Genomic DNA, 19,395 nt, shown 5'->3' with positions numbered 1-19,395 from the left:
TGAAATGGCATGAGTTCGAATCTCCTTTGTGTGTGCGCTTTGTGTTATTTTTTTCCTTTTTTCCATTACATTTATATTTTTTATATTATGGCGATATTTTTGACATTATAGTGATATTTTGATAAAATATTGCTAACGTGTGAGCGAAATTATGGACCGATATTTTTTGATATTATCGATATTTATACAATATGTATAGATATGTTCTGAAATATCCGTGACTCAAAAAAATGATAATATCATCGATATTATCAATATTTTAGATTATGATAATAACAATAGGTATAAAAAATAACAAAAATATTACTAGAGCATATACTATTCACATAAACCCTAAATACCCTTACTTTTCTTTGTTTTTTTATAACGACAAATGGGTGGAACCGTGGAAGCGCGGAATAGGTTGAAATTGTTCCCTCTTTTTAATGCGTGAATGAATCAATGTCAAAGGGTATTTTGGGACAACACATAAAACGTGATGAATAGAATAAACATTAAAAGGGACAAGAACACGGGCATTGTCAAATGGGAAATGACGAAGGACTTTCCTTGCACGTTGTCGTAGGGATGGGACGCCACAGCCGCACGTGACCAAACATCGCGTTGACTTTCTGTGCTCTCATCTCATTCTCATAGTCAAGCCTCAAGCCTCAAGCCTCATGCCTCATGCATGCAACTTCACCAAATCCAGCGTCTGCGAATTAAATAAACATGCTTACTTCTACTCTTCCATTCAATTTCTTCACATTGCACAAATCTTAAATATTTATTGTCAGGATTTGTTAATTATTATAAGAATTGTTATTATATATATGCCCTAAATTATGCCACAAGCATTTTACCAATTCGAAGTAAACTAAAAGCATGCAATATATAAAACTCGAGACTAGTGGTGTCAAGATCGAACCTCATAATACTATTATAGTATATGCGTGAAAAATCTTCATCTTTTTATAATTTATACTATTATTTGCATTAAAAAAAAACACGCAATATTACAATTTTGTTCATTGTAGTTCTGCCTTTTTGCATTTCATTGGTTTTATAGTCTTCTTAGACTTAGTATTTTCACTACCTTGTATGGGTCCTGGTTGAACTGTTAGTTGCTCTGTTAGGCATTAATCTAATATAATTTGCTATATGATTTTTTTATAAAATTGTTGTAAATATTGCCGTGGCGATGATTAATTCATGGCTTTCTTTGCAAACAATGAAGAACTGCATCATGGTAATGATAATGATGTTGATGAGGATGATGATGATGTACTACTACATATGATCATAATTAACAATTATGCCTTGCCGGTCTTTAATATTTAATTGCTTTTCGTCTCGGTGGTAGTTGTAATCATGGAAAGGTTTATTACTGTATAATTAAGCACGCACTTTGTTTTTGAGGTGGTGGTTTGTTTGTCCTATTTCGAATAAGGTGTCGAGCAGAAGCAGATGTGTTTGTTTGTTGTTTTCTGGGCAACATAGAGGATCCATTTTAGTCCCACAGCCACGGCCACTACAGCTACAGCCACTACAGCTACAGCCACAGGATGATGAGATCCCAAAAATGCATACAATGACTTTTTCTCATATGAACATGTTGAATTATTGATCGATGTTGACAGACAAAAGACTCATTCAGCGCTGCAGTGCATGTTACATTTGCATACATACACCATGTATTATGTATAGCTTCTGCTTCAGATGGGGTTACTTTTTCGCCCCTTGGACACGGCATACGAGTTAATGCTGCTGTTGGTCGGCTGCAGTAAACTGTTTGTTGCATAACAGCACCATCTAAAATTCAAAATTAAAAAATGTCAACATTTATTGGATATTCAATTCAAGAAACTAACTTTGTTAGCACTTTCATTTTTTTTTTTTATTTTTATTTTTTTTTTATCAATGTAATTAAAAACATCCTTGTGTTATTTTTCATTAATTGAATTAAAGAGTCTATTAAAACAAAAATAATTTAATTAGCAAATAAATCTTTTCAAATTGCGACACAGGTCAACAAACTTTAATTTGCTACTACTATCGGAGATGCTGTAATACTAATACTAAAAATGTAAGAGAAAAATTCAACTTATTTCCATTATTAAAGAATCAAAAGTAAACATACATATAAAATAAAAGTCTTGAAGTAATGTCATATCCACTAATAATAATAAATAAATAAAACATGGATTCTATAGATTATGTGGCTTAATATTGTTTGAATTCGATAAGTTGGTATATTGATATAGACAATATGCCAAATCATCATCTTGTTGACTACCTTTAGGTTTTAGGAGATGGTTTTAAAATTTCTCATATTGTCATGCACATACATTTTAATTCCACCTTGAAAGCAAAAGTAAATTTCTTGCAATCTTTTTGAGCAAAGTTGCTTTCCAATTTGAAATTCTTCAGTGGACAGAAACCATATTCCAACTGACTTTGAGACCATGAATGATCACAAAAATGTACTCCAATCCAATATTATTATTGCTATTAATCTTAATAAGTAATGATTTAATTAATTAATTACTACAAAATTGCATGTGATCATTTGACTTGTTCTGTCTCCAAATAGAATAATACTCTCTCCAGGACAGCTAGACATGATTTCATTTCATTCACAAGAAACGCCGTTGATATTTTGACATAAGAAAATCAGAATTTGCTATGAAATAATATCCAGAAACTCCACAAGTAATTTGAGGATTTTCGTGCCTTTAGTTTCCTTATTTTACACTTTCCTCTTGATGAAAGATAAAGAGGGTATAATTATTTAACCCAAAAAGAAGGGATTTAATTGGGCAATTGAGGTAACCTCATCTAACTTTGACTCAAAATTTAAAGCAATTAAACAACTTTTTTAGGAAGGTAAACGTTAATTTTGCCTAATTCAATTGTAATGCATCTTTTTCTCCAAAAATACAAAAAGTCGTCCCACTCCCCCTCTTCCTGCACCACCAGTCAAGGCATTCGCCTAAAAAGAAGCCGACTCCAAGCAGAGGATTCAGTAATTCTATCCAACTCAGAGGGCCAGATCGGTAATTTAACAATACCAGAAAAAGTATCGCCGTTTCAGTTTGGTGTAAACGCTTGAAAAATCCAGCCGTTGGCCCGTTGCCGATAGAAATTGAGATATCAGCTATGGTGTGCTGAAGAATCATAACGAGTGAGTTGAAAAAACAACCCCAGATTCTTCATTATTTTCTGAACAGCCCCTGTAGACCTTTTCCTCTCTGTTTCTCGTTCATTTCTTCTCTCCTTCACACTATCTCTATTTCTCTTACCTTACCTGGTAAGCCCCTCTTTCTCTCTGTATATCTCTGTCTCTCTCTCTGTGTCTCTCTCTATCCCTCCCTGTGTATCAGGCCATGTTTGGCGAGAAGGATCGCGCTAATGGTCTTCATGCCTGTGAGGATGAGGCCTCTCAGAGCAAGCTCACACGCCATATCTCTAAGCAAAACAAAGACAACCCAGAAGAGAAAATGGGTTTTACTGAGAAGGGTATAGGTTTTCTCAGAGAATCAGACATGGGTTCCGATGGGTTTCAATCAAAATCCTCAAAAACAGGAAACTTGGGTTCCCAGGAGCTGACTCTCAGCTATCTCTGCGATAGTTCCAAACTGGGTTTTCTAGAGAAAGAGTTTGCCGGGGCAAATTTGCTGACTTCCTTGGAGAAAGAGAGCTTTAAAGGTAAAGAAATTCTTGTCTCTGCCAATTCAAACCAAGATCACAAATGGGTAGAGAGAGATTTCCTTAATTTGAACGAGACTAGGCTGAATTGCTCAAAGCGAGAGCTTGTGGAGGAGACTGAAAGAGAGAGCAGGGACAAGAAGCCAAAGCTCGAGACTTTGAATCTCTCGCTAGCCTTACCTGAGGTCTCGCTCTCTCTCACTGCTTCAAACGCCTTACAAAATGGTGACCCTCCAGCTATGCCAAGGCCTAGCAGAAGTGTACAATCTTTGGCACCATCTACTAACAATACACAAACCACTTGTTCCAACGATTTCACAGCAGCTTCATTATCTTACTCTTATTCCCACCCCTTTTCCCACAACCCCAGTTGCTCGCTTACGCGAAATTCGACCGAGAATTACGAGTATTCGGTTGGGAAAGATGATCAAATTTGGAACTGTGGAGAAGGGACTAATGGGTCAGTTCATAGCCGGTTTAAGCCAATTGGAGATGGAGTCGCTTTGTCAAATCATGGTGGTGGGATTTACTCGTTGATGCAGAGTAATCGTAAGGATTCGGGTAATAACAGTCTTTATAGGACAACTAGCTCTGATAACCTTTCGTTTTTCCCATCAGAGTTGCCTGCTAAGCCTAAAATTGATACCCAGTCTGGGGATTCTAGAGGGAGAGGTTCTGAAAGTTTGAGGGGCTTGGAGGATGTAGATGGTGGTGGGAGAGCCAGGAAACTTTCTAGACCGGAGAGAATTCTCCGTGAAATTATTTCGGAGTCTATACCTGTCGTGGCTCAGATAATTCAGGAGCTTCCTGATGAAACACTCTTATCAACCAAGGAATACTTGAAGAATCTGATATCCATGCCTGAGAAGAAAGAGGAGTTAGTGAGCCTTCAAAACCGGCTCCATAGAAGGTCTGATCTTACAAAGGAGAATCTTGCTAAGTGCCAGAAAGACCAATTGGAGATTTTGGTTGCGGTGAAAATGGGTCTTGGGAACTTTGTATCAGGCAAAAACTGTCTTCCCACAACCGAGTTGGTGGAGATTTTCTCGTTTATGAGATGTAGGAATGTGAACTGCAAGAGTTTATTGCCTGTTGAGGATTGTGACTGCAAGGTTTGCTCTGCAAATAAGGGTTTTTGCAGTTCCTGTATGTGTCCTGTTTGTTTGAATTTTGACTGTGCTAGTAATACTTGTAGTTGGGTTGGCTGTGATGTTTGTGGGCATTGGTGCCATGCTGCTTGTGGTATTCAGAGGAATCTCATTAAGCCAGGTCCTAGCTTGAAGGGGCCCTCTGGGACAAGTGAGATGCAATTTCATTGCATTGGATGTGGTCATGCTTCAGAAATGTTTGGCTTCGTTAAGGATGTGTTTCTGTGCTGTGCAAAGGACTGGGGACTAGAGACCCTTATCAAGGAGCTTGACTGTGTTAGGAAGATTTTTAGGAGAAGCGATGATTTTAAAGGCCACGAACTGCATATTAAGGCTGAGGAGATTATCTCCAAGCTTGGAAGCCAAATGATGTCTCCCTCAGATGCCTGCAATTTCATTATTCAGTTCTTTAACTGTAAGTCCCCAAGATTTTCGTCTTTCCTTTTCTATTTCAACTTTCATATTTATTCATTTACTTGCTATTTGTTGTTAGGCCTCATTGTAATTAGCTGAAATTTTAAAATGCATGTCTTGGACAGTGAGTATGGTTCTGTTATGGAGTATGAACTGCTTTGCTGCATAAATTTGGCTTATTCCTTGCATGTTAGGAATAATCTCTTATAACTACTGTAATGAAATTATAGGGAGGGCTAGGGTCAGACTCCACACAAATATAAGTGGAGGAGAAAAATGTGGTGAGGTGAAACAAAGAGTAAGTGGGAACAGTAAAGGGGACCTTGATTGGGTACTCGATGGCTAGTGTAATTGGAACTATTTTGAAAAGAATACTCTCTGAATTGCTTAATTGAGGATTGTGACGGCTTCACCACACGTTAGCTACTCTTTTATTTTCTTTTTGGCCTATTTCCTTCTTTCCTTTTGGTTGCACTGTCAAATCATCTCCATACCGCCTGAGTTTAGATACTGTGAAAGGTTTTTCTTGTGAGAAGTTGATAATGTCCAAGAATTGTGTATATTTTTGTTCTAAATGTGTCCGTAACTTAAATGTAGGAGTTATTCAGTATCTATTCATGCCTAACTCTGGATTTTTTTTTCGTTGTTAAATAGATACAGATGGAGTGTCAGAATATCCTGCTTCTCACATATCCACGAAAGAGTTGGCAGTCACTCAAGCTAGCCTGAGAAAAGATTCGACTCCTTTTTCACAATCCGCTTGTCTACCTCCGAAATATGCTGCTTACAACACAAGTTCTAGTATACAATGTGATTTATTGTCAAATGATACCCGTCAGAATGACCTCAAATCATCCCTCATAAGCAATGAGGATGAGTTCCAGTTTGGAACATTACCAAAAATAGATGGGTTTGAGAGCTTGGAAAGCATAGTGAGGATAAAGGAAGCTGAAGCTAGAATGTTCCAGAGCAAGGCAGATGAAGCGCGGAGAGAGGCAGAAGGGTACCGTCAGATGATTCAAACAAAGACGGATAAGTTGGAGGAAGAGTATGCTAAAAAGTTTTCCAAACTGTGTCTGCAAGAGACAGAGGAAAGGCGAAGGAAGAAATTGGAGGAGCTGAAAATTTTGGAAAGTTCACATTGTGACTATTACAACATGAAAACTAGAATGCAAGCCGAGATTGCTGGCTTGTTGGAGAGAATGGAAGCAACAAAGCAGCAACGGGTGTAGTTTCTTTTGTTCTTTGATTTTTTTGTTTCTTTTGACAATGGTGCTAATTATATGTAGTTTATTAATGTTATTTCGATTTTTGGATTCTGCTTGTTATTTCTAATCAAAGTGAATGATTGTCTCATTTGCAAAATTCCAAATTTGTTATTTTATCCTCCATGTCCTAGGCAATCTAGAATTTAGAAAAAAAACCACCACCCTCGAGAGCTTCCAAGCATCTTAAATTTGACTCTATGGGCGTCATTCTTTCTTTTTCAAAAGTCTTCTGCAGAAGCTGTTACTGTAATCAATTTAATGAGTATTTGTAGTTAGAGTTGGCATCATTCTTTCTGCATATGCTCTCTCCTCCCTGGGATGGAGGGTGCTTACTTTATGCAGCTGCTGCTTGGATAGCAATGTTTGAGTTTGAGCTAAGCAACGCCGCACACTTGTTTTTCTCTTTGCCATAATGACATAACATATATCCAGATATCCTATCTTTTGCTACTATAAAATAAAACATCATATGATTATGCCTTTAGTATATAATATCTTGGCACCAGAAGATATGTCTTGCATTGCATTTGTTTGTTCTATATCTTAGGAGGTAATGCGCCACCAACTTCTATGTTGGCCAAGCAATAGATACTCATACTATCCCACAATTAGGATTTAGGACCATTGAGTTGAGTTGACGCTGATTGCGGCTAGGATCATTTTGGTGCCACTGCCCCGCCCTCTGCCCACCTTTGTAAAAATAAATCAAAATTGGTTTGCAAAAACGCCATTTGTGATTGCAGATTTGCAATAGAGTGCATACAATCCAATCCATTATCCACCCAAAAAGGACAGCCAGCATTATTATGCTAAAGTAAACTGATGCTGCGAGCTGAGATTAAATTATCATTAGATACCCACCTACGATCTACTTTCAATTATTTTGGTAATATACTTTGACAGATAGAAAGCAAGAGAATAATATTCCATTGCTTTAATTTGTAGTATACATTTAGGCATCCCATCTGGCTCACTAACCAAATCTTTTATTAATGTAGAAATGAAGTAATTAATTAACAAATAAATCAAAAGGAATATATAGGTAGAGTGCATGCTATTTTAACCGACAAACCAAAACCATGAAATATGACAAGCTCTAGCTAATTAATTTTTAAGTCGAGGGAGGAGGACAGTGAGGCTGACGCTGGCTGCAAATAGAAAGATCAAAAGCCCAGTGAAGTTGATTATAAGTGTTTCTTGGGTGCGCCCTATGCTTAAGAAAAGGAACCTCTCCAGCAACCCTGCCTCGGCAGTGCATACTGCTAGCAGAAAGATGACCGTGCCCACGAAAGTGTGCCATGGCACAAGATTTCCCCTTGCTGACGATTCTGCACCCGGAAACACATAGGCAAAGAAAGCAAACAACCACTACAACAACAAAATAATAATTAATTGGCTAATAATATTTGTTGTATAGGCAAGGCATCGACAGTGGTAAAAAAAAAATACCTGAAGACCAAATAAAGAGATGGTGATTATGCCGAGCCAGGAATGTAAGGTGAGCAAATTTGGAATTCCCGATTCATGATTAAACTTGAAAGCTGCATAAATCCCCAAGATTATAGCCACCAGAGCTAGAAAATGCAATATCAGGTGCACCATTTTCTGTGTGTTCCTTTTCCTGGGACTGTCTTGTATGCCATGATAGCTGCACTAATAATTGGCACCTAATCAGTCCTTAATTCAAATTAATTAATGCTGCTAACTAACAAGATGGAATCTTTTAAGAGGCACATATATAGATTATATAGAGGACCTCCTGATCATTTCCATTACCTTCTCCTCCAATCAAAATAAACCCAATTACCATTAGAAGCGTATGAACCTGTAAAAATCAGAAAATATGAATATGATCACATCAACTTAACATATGATGAGCATGCAAGATTTTGCTTAAGTGAACGACGTACGTTTAAAATTTTCTCTGTGATGAAGGAGTTGAGGGCAAGGCCATGGCGGAAGTGTAGGAGCCAAATAAGCACAAGGGTTGTTATGGCTATAGCTAACAAATGGGCAAATATTGTAACTGGGGTTGCTGATACCTGGTAGCTACGGCTCTTCGGTGCCATTATAATTGAGCCTCTGTGAAGGTGGTTGTGTGTTTGAAGCAAAAGAAGGGACGGGGCTACAACCTTAATTAGAGTATTATGGAATGACCGGTTAGTACTATTTAACAACACGCGAAGAGAGCCGGTGTTGGCAAAGGACGCAAATTTGATAAGATCAATGTACAAAATTGAAGCTTTGCCGACAGTAAACAATGTTTAAAGCCTTTTTGTTTGAACGAGAAGGATGCCGCCAAATATATGGAATATGGGAAATCGTCTAGCCGGCAAAACCTAAGGTGGCAAGCCCAAAGGCATGGAGAGGTTTGCCACGTACGGCTAAGTAAAGCCGTGAATCACAATCATGAAGCACAGAAAATACGAGTTCCATTGAAAATTGAAAGCAACTTTGAATCTTTTTGTCCTTCCTCTATTTAGATCATGAAAGTTGCTTCAATCATGTGACCGCAAGTTTTTCCAGCTATAGTGTTTGCTGATTATAGCTTGCTATGACACAATTAAATTGAATCACGTTTCGTGTCTGTGTTTCAATTTTCACCACATGCAAAATAGGGGCAAGGTAAGGTTAACATCCACGATTAAAACAGAGCCGTAATTAGTGCCATTCCTCTGCACTCTTAATAAATAATTAGCTGATTCATTAAGAGAAAAATCAGTGAGTTGAATTAAGTTAATATAAAACAAAAAAAGAGAGTTATGATGCATATATACATGTTGCTTGGGAGAGTGCTTTTTCCCTTTTTCTTTTAGTGTCTGTCTTTTGGTTCTTTTAACAAGCTAGCATACTTTATACAAATAAAGTATGGTATTTATTACGGGACGGATACAAGCTCAACCAAGGAATAAAAAATAATTGAATTCATAAATCTATATCCATATATATGAACCCTCATGTCGATCCGCTCAAATCATTCACACCAAAAGAAAAAAGAGATACATAATTAAGCACACAACACACCCAACCAATTAATGTGTGCAATCCAATAATCCATCTGTAAAGGCTCGAAAATGAAGAAATAATTAGGAATTAATCACACATAACGGGCAAGAGCAACAGAAAGATCAACGAAGATGCCGAAGAGGAGGATTGATAGTCCAGTGAAGTTGATCAGATTCAGTTCTCTGTGAGACAGAGTATGCTCAACCCCGAGGAATGTGGACTTTTGTGTCAATCCAGTTAGAGCAGCACATATTGACAAGTACAGCAGCGCCCTCCCCCCACTCATATGCCATGGAACAATTCTGATCCTCGTCCGTTCCGACGCTTTTGGAAACAAGAAAGTAGCAAATCCAATCACCCACTGCCAATCAATCAAGTTCAAATTTATTAATAATATGTGTAATTTATGATAATGATATATAAAATATATGTACGTACTCACCTGCAAACAGTACAAGATAAAGGTGGACAAGCCAATCCACGAATGGAGGGAATTCATGTCCCCTATGTTGTTCATGTCATGGTATTTGAAAACAGCGCATATCCCGACGATACCGGAACACAGAGCTATCAGGTGGAACAAGGCATGAACGTACTTCTGCACCTTGTGTGCCGACAATACTGTCTTGTATGCCATCATCGCTGAACATATACCAACTCATATTAATATTAATCGAGATTAATTATATCCTATGCATGTAACATCTGTTAAATTAGCCTAATTACCTTCACCAGCAAAGAAAATATACCCAAAGAACATGAGAAACGGATGAACCTGCCAATGCCAAGTTAAAACGAAGGAAGTTAAGGACTTGAGTTTTACTAAAGCTAGCCCTAAGCTGTAAGTGTAGCACAATAACCCTCCACTAAGTAAGTAATTAAATAGTGGTTATATATGAAGGTTAAATTAATAAATCATTACTTACATTGAAAACCCGATCTGAATTGTCTGAATCATAGTCCAAACCGCCACGGTAATGCAGCAACCAAACAAGCATGAGTATGATGGCTAAGAAGCCAAACAAGTGTGCTCCCACAGTCAATCCAGAGGCTGACCGTTGGTACCTGTAGATTACAGTAGTAGTTTGCATTGCAAATTGCAATTAAGTTTATTAATTAATTAATAGGGAGATTAGAAGGGCGATTGATTGATGGGTTAATCTTGAATGTTTGGTTGCTTTTGATTTGGCAGTGATGTGTTGCGCTCAATCAGTTCAGTTGTTATATATAGATAGAAATCTCTTTTGAAAATAGTTTCGTAAACAATTACCTTCTTCTTGGGATTGCTTGCTCTGATGGTTTTGGAATTTTCTGACGAAACTTTGAACTTTAGCAAAGCATCAGAAGGACAAAATAAAACCAGCTCTGATTGTACTAAGGTATTTATTCTGTCCTAACAGTTAAACAAACAATTACAAGAGAAAGAAGAAAACAGACAAGGCCTGGCCCTTGCTTGCTAAACTGGATCAGGTTTTTTACTCAATTACGCACTTAGGCCAAGATATCAATTGGGTCAGCCTGGCCCATCTTTTAAAACTGAATTAGGCCTATATATATATATATGCAAGAGATAGTCACTTGAAGGCCCAGCCCAACCTCTGAGTTATCAATCTAAACTCCATCAAATTGAATTACAGAATACAGGGCCATACTTACTGCTATGCTATGGCACAACAGAGAGGCTATAATTATGAATGATGAGGGGCTCCTCAATAGCCGTTTAATTCAATGCAAAGTTATTATTAGACTGTTGGATTGTAATCCCTATTTATATAAGAGCATCTTCAACCGATGCGTCAAAAGTGTCACATAGACATTTAACTTAGAAATAACATCTCACATCACTCCAACCGATGTGTCAAAGTGATGTGGAATGAAGGCTGGAGGTTGAGATGTTATTTTTGACATCCCAAAAGCAAGATGTCAAATGAATATTTTATTATTTTTAAAGATAGTTAGTTGTTACTTTCATTTATTATTTTCATTTATATTTTTTTTCTTCTTTATCTTAAATGATTTGAGTGTTACAATAATTATTTATTTGACATATCGGATGGAGTGTAAAAGTATAAATGTCAAATTACATCACCATCAAATTTAAATTTGATGTTTGGTATTTGACATCTCCCTTGGAGATGCTCTAAGATCCCATGGGAAAAAGGTGCAAAAAGTTTTAACCAAAACAAGCCTGATAAAATTGGCCACACAAAAAAAAGAGGGTGTGGAGACATTTCCACAATTTGCCTTGGACCCTGGTACAAAAGGGAAGACTAGTGATTATGTATGTTCATGAGCTTGCATGCACTTGGTTAGACATTTAGGAGGACCACGCTTGGAACTGATTTACTTTTACAAACCCCAACTTGCTATCTAGCCCCTCCCTCGTCCACCTCCACTAATAATTATGATGAAAAACCAAAAACTCGCATATACAATATGGAGGAAATAATTGAATTTCAGAAACGGGAAAGAAGAAAAAAAGGAGAACGGATTTGCTATGATTGATGCAAGCATTTTTCTGCCAATTAAATGTTTTAGATTTGTTTCGTAATCATGAGTCGTGACCTTTTTAAAAATAAAAATATTTATGTTTATATATCTGTTGTGGGATTAGTATAGAAATTATAATGATCACACAGTTAGTGGTTGTCAGATAAGCATTCTTTTCCGAGCTTGCTTTCTCAGCATAACTACTTGATGGAGACTTGTTGTGCGTCCTTCCATCACCTTGGCCTTTCATCTCACTTTTTCTTTGACGTTTTTATTTCGTTCCCATTACCTTTTTAGTTTTTTCCTCCTTGAAATATGGTTGCTTAGTGAGAATAATTAGTATTCTAAGAAGCCAATTAGTTTACTTACTTTGGGCAGATTAAGGAAGGTGCTGCACAAGCTTGTTTTGCACGTAAACGTATTCATATCATATTGAGTCTTTTATTGCTTTTATTGCTTGGATTCTAATCTAGGGTTATTTCAAATTTCCAATGCACGAGATTCTTCTAGTATATTTTCTTCTAATATCTTTCAATTATTTGGGACCCTCCGGCCCACTCTTGACGTGCTCTATATAAACGTTGATATATATAAATGTAGACCTTGTATATGTGATAAGACGACAATAACACATCAGTGAGTGGCGTGTATTTTTGTTTGCATGTCTTTGTATATGAATACATCGACTACTTGACATGTTTGGCCATGCTAAAGTTGAGTAGGGGTACGTGGATGATATTGATCTCATTTCTAAATATTCCGTCTTACAGTTGTCCAAGAAAATGACTTGCTAATCAAGATATATCAAGTAAATTATAACTCAATTAGTCAAAATGCTATCTACTAATTGACACACACTTATAGATATTATTTAGTCAACATCAGACCTTATTTGACTGATTCTTTTAGTTCAAGTGACAACAAGGGAGGAACCTGCAGCTAAAAACCGTGGCCAAGTACAGAAAAAAGGTTCAAACTACCATATAGCATATATACATGGCATCTAGGCTGTAAGTTACAGAAAGATGGATTGGCATCATTAAGCAAAGCAGCAAAAGGATGCTACATGGAGTTTGATCGATCTTGCTAATTAAGAGACATTGGGTGGGGTTCCATTCCATCTGTGACATGAACTTGAAGGAACTGTATTCCGTCATCAATCAAAAACGACGTTAATTATGTTTTCACCGCCCACAACAACAACAACAAAAAAAAACATATTAAAAAAAAGTGGTGCTGATTCTGACTTTGAAAAACTCCAGAGGCTCAATCATAAGATAGTTGTGTGAATAACACATGAAAAGATGTTACAACAAGAAGACGCAAATTTTATGAAATGATATATAGAAAAGCGAAGGATAGGATAGTGGCGAATGTGATTCAAACGGGGCTAAATTGCTAAAATCCTGAGAGGAGATGAGACCCATCAAATCACCAACTCCCAAACCCCGCCATTTCCCAAAAAAACCCCAACTGCACTCATGGTTTTGGGTTGGCCATCAATCACCCTTTAGTTTACCACTAATTTGCGTGTGGAGACCACCAATTTACCATCAATCACCCACGTTATTTAACGATTAAATTAAATTAATGCATACCCATTTGGAGTGTTATTCTTTTCTACAAAGTTCGGTTTGGTTTGGTTAAAAGAATGAACATGTTATTAGAGCATCCACAATGGACTCTTTAAACCACATTCTTAGACAAATTTTAGGGAGGAATCGTAAAAATGAAACTCCGACCACACTCCCTATCCATCTCCTAAAATAAGGAGTCTTTTAGGAGCTCATAAATCTGATGAGAGATAAAGGACTTCTAGTGGCTCCCTATAATTTAATAATGCTTTATTTAATGAGTATTTCAAACTTGTATTTAATGTTAACTATTTTTTATTTTATTTTTTAATAGAGATGGACCAATCAAAAAAGAGTTATAGCATTTATGACTCTCCAAATTATAGAGTATGGTTGGAATTAAAATTTTTTATAGAGCTCCTAAAATAGCTTTCTTATATTCTTAACCAAATTTTAACTAAAAAATAGAGAGTATCATTGTGAATGCTATTACCATATGAAGTTATATAAAAGCACAATACAAAAGTCAGAAAAATAAAAACCAACCAATCCAAAATACAAATAATTTAGTATAATTTGGTTAGATGTATTATTAGAGTGTGAATTTATATTTAACAAGCAGTCAGCAAACCAAATGAAAATAGTTAAAAATGAGTAGGCCAACTGGAAAGAAATTGTCAAATAATGAGAGCGCATCATTTTAAGCTCCAATTAGCATCATGACAAAGAACAGTGATGTGTTGTGTATCTTTTTCTTGTGATATAAGCAAATTCACATTTCAATTTAGCATCTTGACGCGTCAACACTCATGCACTCAAGAGAGAGAGAGAGAGAGAGAGGGGAGGGCTAGTTACATTTTATTATAGATTTGTGCGTTTAACATGTCGGGAATAAATGATGTAAAACGGGCCTACAAATTTTGTATATACGAACGAATTAATCAGGGAAGTTGTTGAACCTTGTGGTGCCCACTGCCCACCACCACTGTACTCAAATTTATATGTTTTTTTCTTTTTGGCCTCTTTCTGCGTTCGGTGGAATCTAATGATTTTGGTATTTACAAGCCAGCCAGCCAGCCAGCCAGCCATTTATGCAATGACTATTTTCCTACCATGATCATCATGCACTGTTCTTTTCATAGAGAAAGAAGCTTTTAATTTTAAGGGAGTTTCACTAAAACACAAAATGAAATTATAAAAAATCAAGCACTATTTAAACATATAAACACACCCAAAACCCATCATTACACACACTCAAAACCCATTTATAAACACACCCAAAAAGTTGACTTTGGGGTTGATTTTGGGTGTGTTTCTATGTTTAAATAGTGCTTGGGTTTTATAAATACATGTCTAGGATTGGGTTTATTTATAAATTTGTATAATTTTAAACCTTATTTTGGACACCCAACGGCTATAACACAGAGCCTTGTTGTGTTATTTTTTATTTATTTATAAATATTACGTACACGATAATATAAGTTTTTTTTTTTCTTTCGTTTTTGCTGGACAGATTGCACATGCACAGTCAAACCCCAGATAATCAATTTAGGTGATAGTATCTGTTGGTTAGGTTTATATAAACAATGCTTAACTGACTTAAATAGTCATATCCCATAGAAGAGTGTTTAATTAAAATAAGGGTATCATGGGAACATATATTTTTGTTGGTGATCAATGCATTATTTGACAAGAATTCTTTGGCCTTTTCTACCACATCGATTTATAATAATGCAACTTGAGCTAAAGATGTTTACGACCAAACCATATTGAGTTAGCCAAGTGAAGATTACTCCATATGGTTTTATAAACACAAGTCATGTCATAATCACATTATTACATAAATTGAAATTTATAATAAAATTTATTAGTAAGCAAAGGGAAACCCGTGAAATGATATAAAAAATAACTCTAAAACCTGAATTTGTAATATGATTTATGTGGCAGTGGAAAAAACATTGAGTAATTTGTTATGATTATTAAAATACTAAATAAACCAATCTTAAGGGGAAAAATATCACTAAATATAGAATTAGTTGGAATGTAATTCGTGATCTAAGACAACATTTTTGTTTTAGGACTAACCAACTGATATTTTCATTATAATTTGAATTACGGTAAATATTTTCCATGTATGCATATATATATATATGAAGATAAATATATGGATAAGTCATTTTCTTTGGTGTGGGGTGTTTATGAAATTTGGTTGAGAATCATAGTACTAGTAGATTGTGGGGTTGGGCGGCGAAGAAAGGATAAACCTAAAATCGGCGCTGAAAGAAACAACCACACCACCCACCCTCCATGTCCATTGCGTGGCAAAGGATAACATACACACCTCTCTTCTCTTCCCTCTCCACGCGAATAAAAGTCGCGGTTTCCTGAACCCCGTGACACGTGGTTGAGTGCCACCTACTGGGCCCCACCCTAATTAAAAGGCACAGACAAATCAAAGTCACAGAGAGAGAAAAGGGCTCGATTTCTTCGACGGCAGGCAAACATCCTCAGGAGCTTAAATTATTGTTTTTTCCTATTTTATTTTGGGGAGGCCTGGTACCCAAAAAAACAAACTTATGCAAGTTGTTAAATGACCATTACACCCGTAGCAGTTGGAATTATGACGATTTTCTGTTTTGCCAGATTGTCACCCGGATTAATTTATAATTTATAAACTTAAAGGGAGAAACAAGCTAGGGATGGAAAGTAGCATTCATGATGGGGTAAATTTATGCATTCTACCAACCACAAATTTGATCATAATTAATGAAGACAAAAAGGAATCTATATATAAGTTAAAGAGATTAGGTAAAAGTTAAAGAGATTAGAAGAGGAGGGTAATAATAAGTTGTTTTGAGTATGAGAACGAGAAGCATCGGTTCGGTTCGTTTTCCATCAAATTAGATATATATGAGGAGAAAAGGTCAACGAAGCTAATTTCTCCAACATTTGACCAACCATATCTGTACATGATATAGTCTTCTCCAACTACTACTAGGCCTGCTCGGAGGTATACGTATATATATATATTGCCCTTCCTCCACTTCACGCAACAGTTTTCTCTAAATTACAATACTGTACAACACTTAATTAATGTATCAATTTCACTAACCCATCAGTTTTGTCTGTTGCTTGTGAAACAGACTCTTCTATTCTATGGCCCACGCCCTCCAATCAACAATCATAGCCGTTGGATTTAATTGAATTGTCTTCATTGTTGACTATGGCCCGCGCTCTCCAATCACATAGCCGTTGGATTTAATTGAATTGTCGTCATTGTTGACCCGGTCACAACCCCGATGTAAAATATCAACGGCTGATTTTGAGTAGTGGATTGGATGGACGGGTATAGATCTTACCATAGGGATAGGGAGCATCATCCTCGATGCACATTGGGATCTCATCTCATGTTCCCCAGCCATTGAAATTCCCTCAATGCCCCATTGGCCCATTTTACCCATTTGCCCATATTCTCCTAAGGCGTACGATAGCGCCACATATCCGTTGGCATTTATCCGTCGAGGTTGAGTCATTTCCCATGCCGCAGCGCCAGGAGGCAGCAGTACACGTCTTCCCATAAAACATGATCAATTTTTTTAACACTATATTTTTCTTTGCTTTAAACCCAATTATTAATAACCTAGGTATTTAATCTTGCGCGTGAAACGAGGGGCCCAATGAGGAATAGTGAACACGCCGTTTTCGACGGACACGGACGTTAAGGCAGCTTATGATATGAGAATGAGAGGGGTCACGGGACTGTGCTTTTATTCACCTTGACGGGATTGACCCCGTGATTAACGGCGTTAAGGTCGGGGTCCTTCAGGAAGCCCTTGAATTACGCTCCAAGTCTCTCCCATATTGCTCTTTTTTCATATTGGTTTCTCTCCTTTTTGTGGATTTCGGGTGGGGCCCATCAACGGCTACTTGGGATTTGAGGTATGAGGGTGACAGGTGTCACCGTGTCACGTCAGCTGTGAAGCACCGTTTGCCAAGTGGGATTTACTATAGAGCTATGGGATGGGAAAAACCAATTTAACAAGCAACAATTCTGTTAAGCCGCATGAACTTTTTGTACAAGTAGGTTATGTTAGTTGATCAAGACACAGGGTGCTCGCTCTTTACAACCGAATTCAATTTATTTTATTTTATTTTATATGTTAGAGTAGTTTTATTTTAAAACTGCCCTTCTCCCTTCTTATTGTGCTTATGATATTACAAAATAAAGCTATTTTTTTTCAACCAGAAAAATCAATGTAAAGTGCAAGAAGAATATAATTAGCGTTTCATTATTTTCCTTTAATGGAAATTCGCTCAAAATCTTTTCCAAACCAAATGTATGTATAATCCCCATGAGCATTGACTGGGTCACTGGGGGGTGTATATTCGTCGCTCAGCCACTGATTTTGGCCACGTGTCCATTTCCCTGGGCGCCGAAATTTACACGCTGGCCCTGCAATTCAATTGCTCATATGCTTCGACATTATTTACTAGACTGCCACCACAAGCTTGTTAGTTGTGGCAAATCCGTAAATCAGTGTTGTAATTGGAGGCTACTTTAGGAATGAAACTGCACCAATAAACATGAAAAGGGGCGGCACCTTGGGCGGTTGGCTGATTGAGAATGCAACCGGCTGCTTTTGTTTAATTAAAGAAAATACATTTTTAACAAATGAAAAAATGAAAGTGTTTAAAGGTGAATTTCTTTTTGCTGCGAAAGTCTAAATAATGATTATTTTTTAATCTAATGATTCATGCTTTCTCATGCCCACTGTTGTCCTCTACTTTAATTTTTTATTCTTACTTTTAATACAATTATAGTTTTAGCACTTTATACCTCTTTGAAGAATGAAGACTTTCAAAGTATAATTTTGAAGCTATTAGTATTTTATTTTATTCGAAAGTCTTGTACTGAGGGAGGGAGGGAGAGGGAGGATGTATGTTGGGCTGTAATTATGAGGTTACCAATCAACTCATATTATAATGCATATTTATTTATTAATATATATCTTGGTCCATGACAAAAAAATACTTAGTTTAAAATAATATTTGTTATATATTTCAAGGTAAGGGTGTGTATTGATTATAACCAATATCATTTAGTCAATTTGTATCCGATCCAATATAAATTGGACTATGATTTTTTCAATACAATCGGCATGATTGATTTTGGTAATTAAAAAAGAAAATAATGAAATGTGAAACATTTATCGTTAGGTTTAATCTAACCGAACATATTAATATATGCAAATGTAAAATATAAATAAAATGATACATAAAATTGTTTTGATTTTATAATATATTAAACATACCTCCATCAAATTATTTAAAATGTTTCTAACATTTTCAATTACAAAAACCAAGACAAGCAAAATAAGCATGAAACTAATTAGCTTGGATTAGATTATCACAAGTAAATTTGTTATCCGATCCAATTATGTTGGTTTTAGAAATTAAAAATCCAATCCAATCCATTAAATAATCAAAACTGATTAAAATTGGATTAAATTGGATTGAATCGGTCGATTTAGGCAGATTGCATTGAATCTTGCACACCCCTATTTCAAGGCTGAATTAAACTCTAAAAAACTTATCCAATATTTTATGGGAGCATTTGTACTCACCACTTTAACCCAAGGTATATGGTCATTACTTTTCTCAATACTTGACATGTGTTCATAAACATAAACATGATTACATAAATCAAAGTGTTAACTATGATTATGTCTATAAACACATGTCAAATAGTAAAAAAAGTGATGAGCATATACCTTTGATTAAAATGGTGAGTAAAAATATTTTCATATT

At 36.3% G+C, this 19,395-nt stretch overlaps 2 protein-coding genes across 2 annotated transcripts; one reads left to right on the top strand and one right to left on the bottom strand.

Annotated features, from left to right (window-relative positions):
* The first annotated feature begins 3,116 nt into the window (after nucleotides 1-3,116).
* TTA1 (class I heat shock protein, putative (DUF1423)) lies at nucleotides 3,117-6,614 on the top strand. Its single transcript, XM_008222716.3, has 2 exons — nucleotides 3,117-5,250; nucleotides 5,904-6,614. Exons 1-2 carry the CDS (start codon nucleotides 3,366-3,368, stop codon nucleotides 6,479-6,481), a joined length of 2,463 nt encoding a protein of 820 aa, XP_008220938.2. The 5' UTR covers nucleotides 3,117-3,365; the 3' UTR covers nucleotides 6,482-6,614.
* Nucleotides 6,615-9,369: 2,755 nt separating this feature from the next.
* Nucleotides 9,370-10,734, bottom strand: LOC103320977 (Cytochrome b561/ferric reductase transmembrane protein family). Its single transcript, XM_008222717.2, has 4 exons — nucleotides 10,450-10,734; nucleotides 10,250-10,298; nucleotides 9,966-10,165; nucleotides 9,370-9,884 (listed from the first exon to the last, which is right to left on the bottom strand). Exons 1-4 carry the CDS (start codon nucleotides 10,612-10,614, stop codon nucleotides 9,615-9,617), a joined length of 684 nt encoding a protein of 227 aa, XP_008220939.1. The 5' UTR covers nucleotides 10,615-10,734; the 3' UTR covers nucleotides 9,370-9,614.
* Between the last annotated feature and the right edge of the window lie 8,661 nt (nucleotides 10,735-19,395).

The sequence above is a fragment of the Prunus mume genome, linkage group LG2 (assembly GCF_029339155.1).
Source record: "Prunus mume cultivar Tortuosa linkage group LG2, ASM2933915v1, whole genome shotgun sequence".
Lineage (NCBI taxonomy): Eukaryota > Viridiplantae > Streptophyta > Magnoliopsida > Rosales > Rosaceae > Prunus > Prunus mume.
Note: the sequence above shows the minus strand (reverse complement) of the source record. Positions and strands in the feature narration are given on the sequence as shown.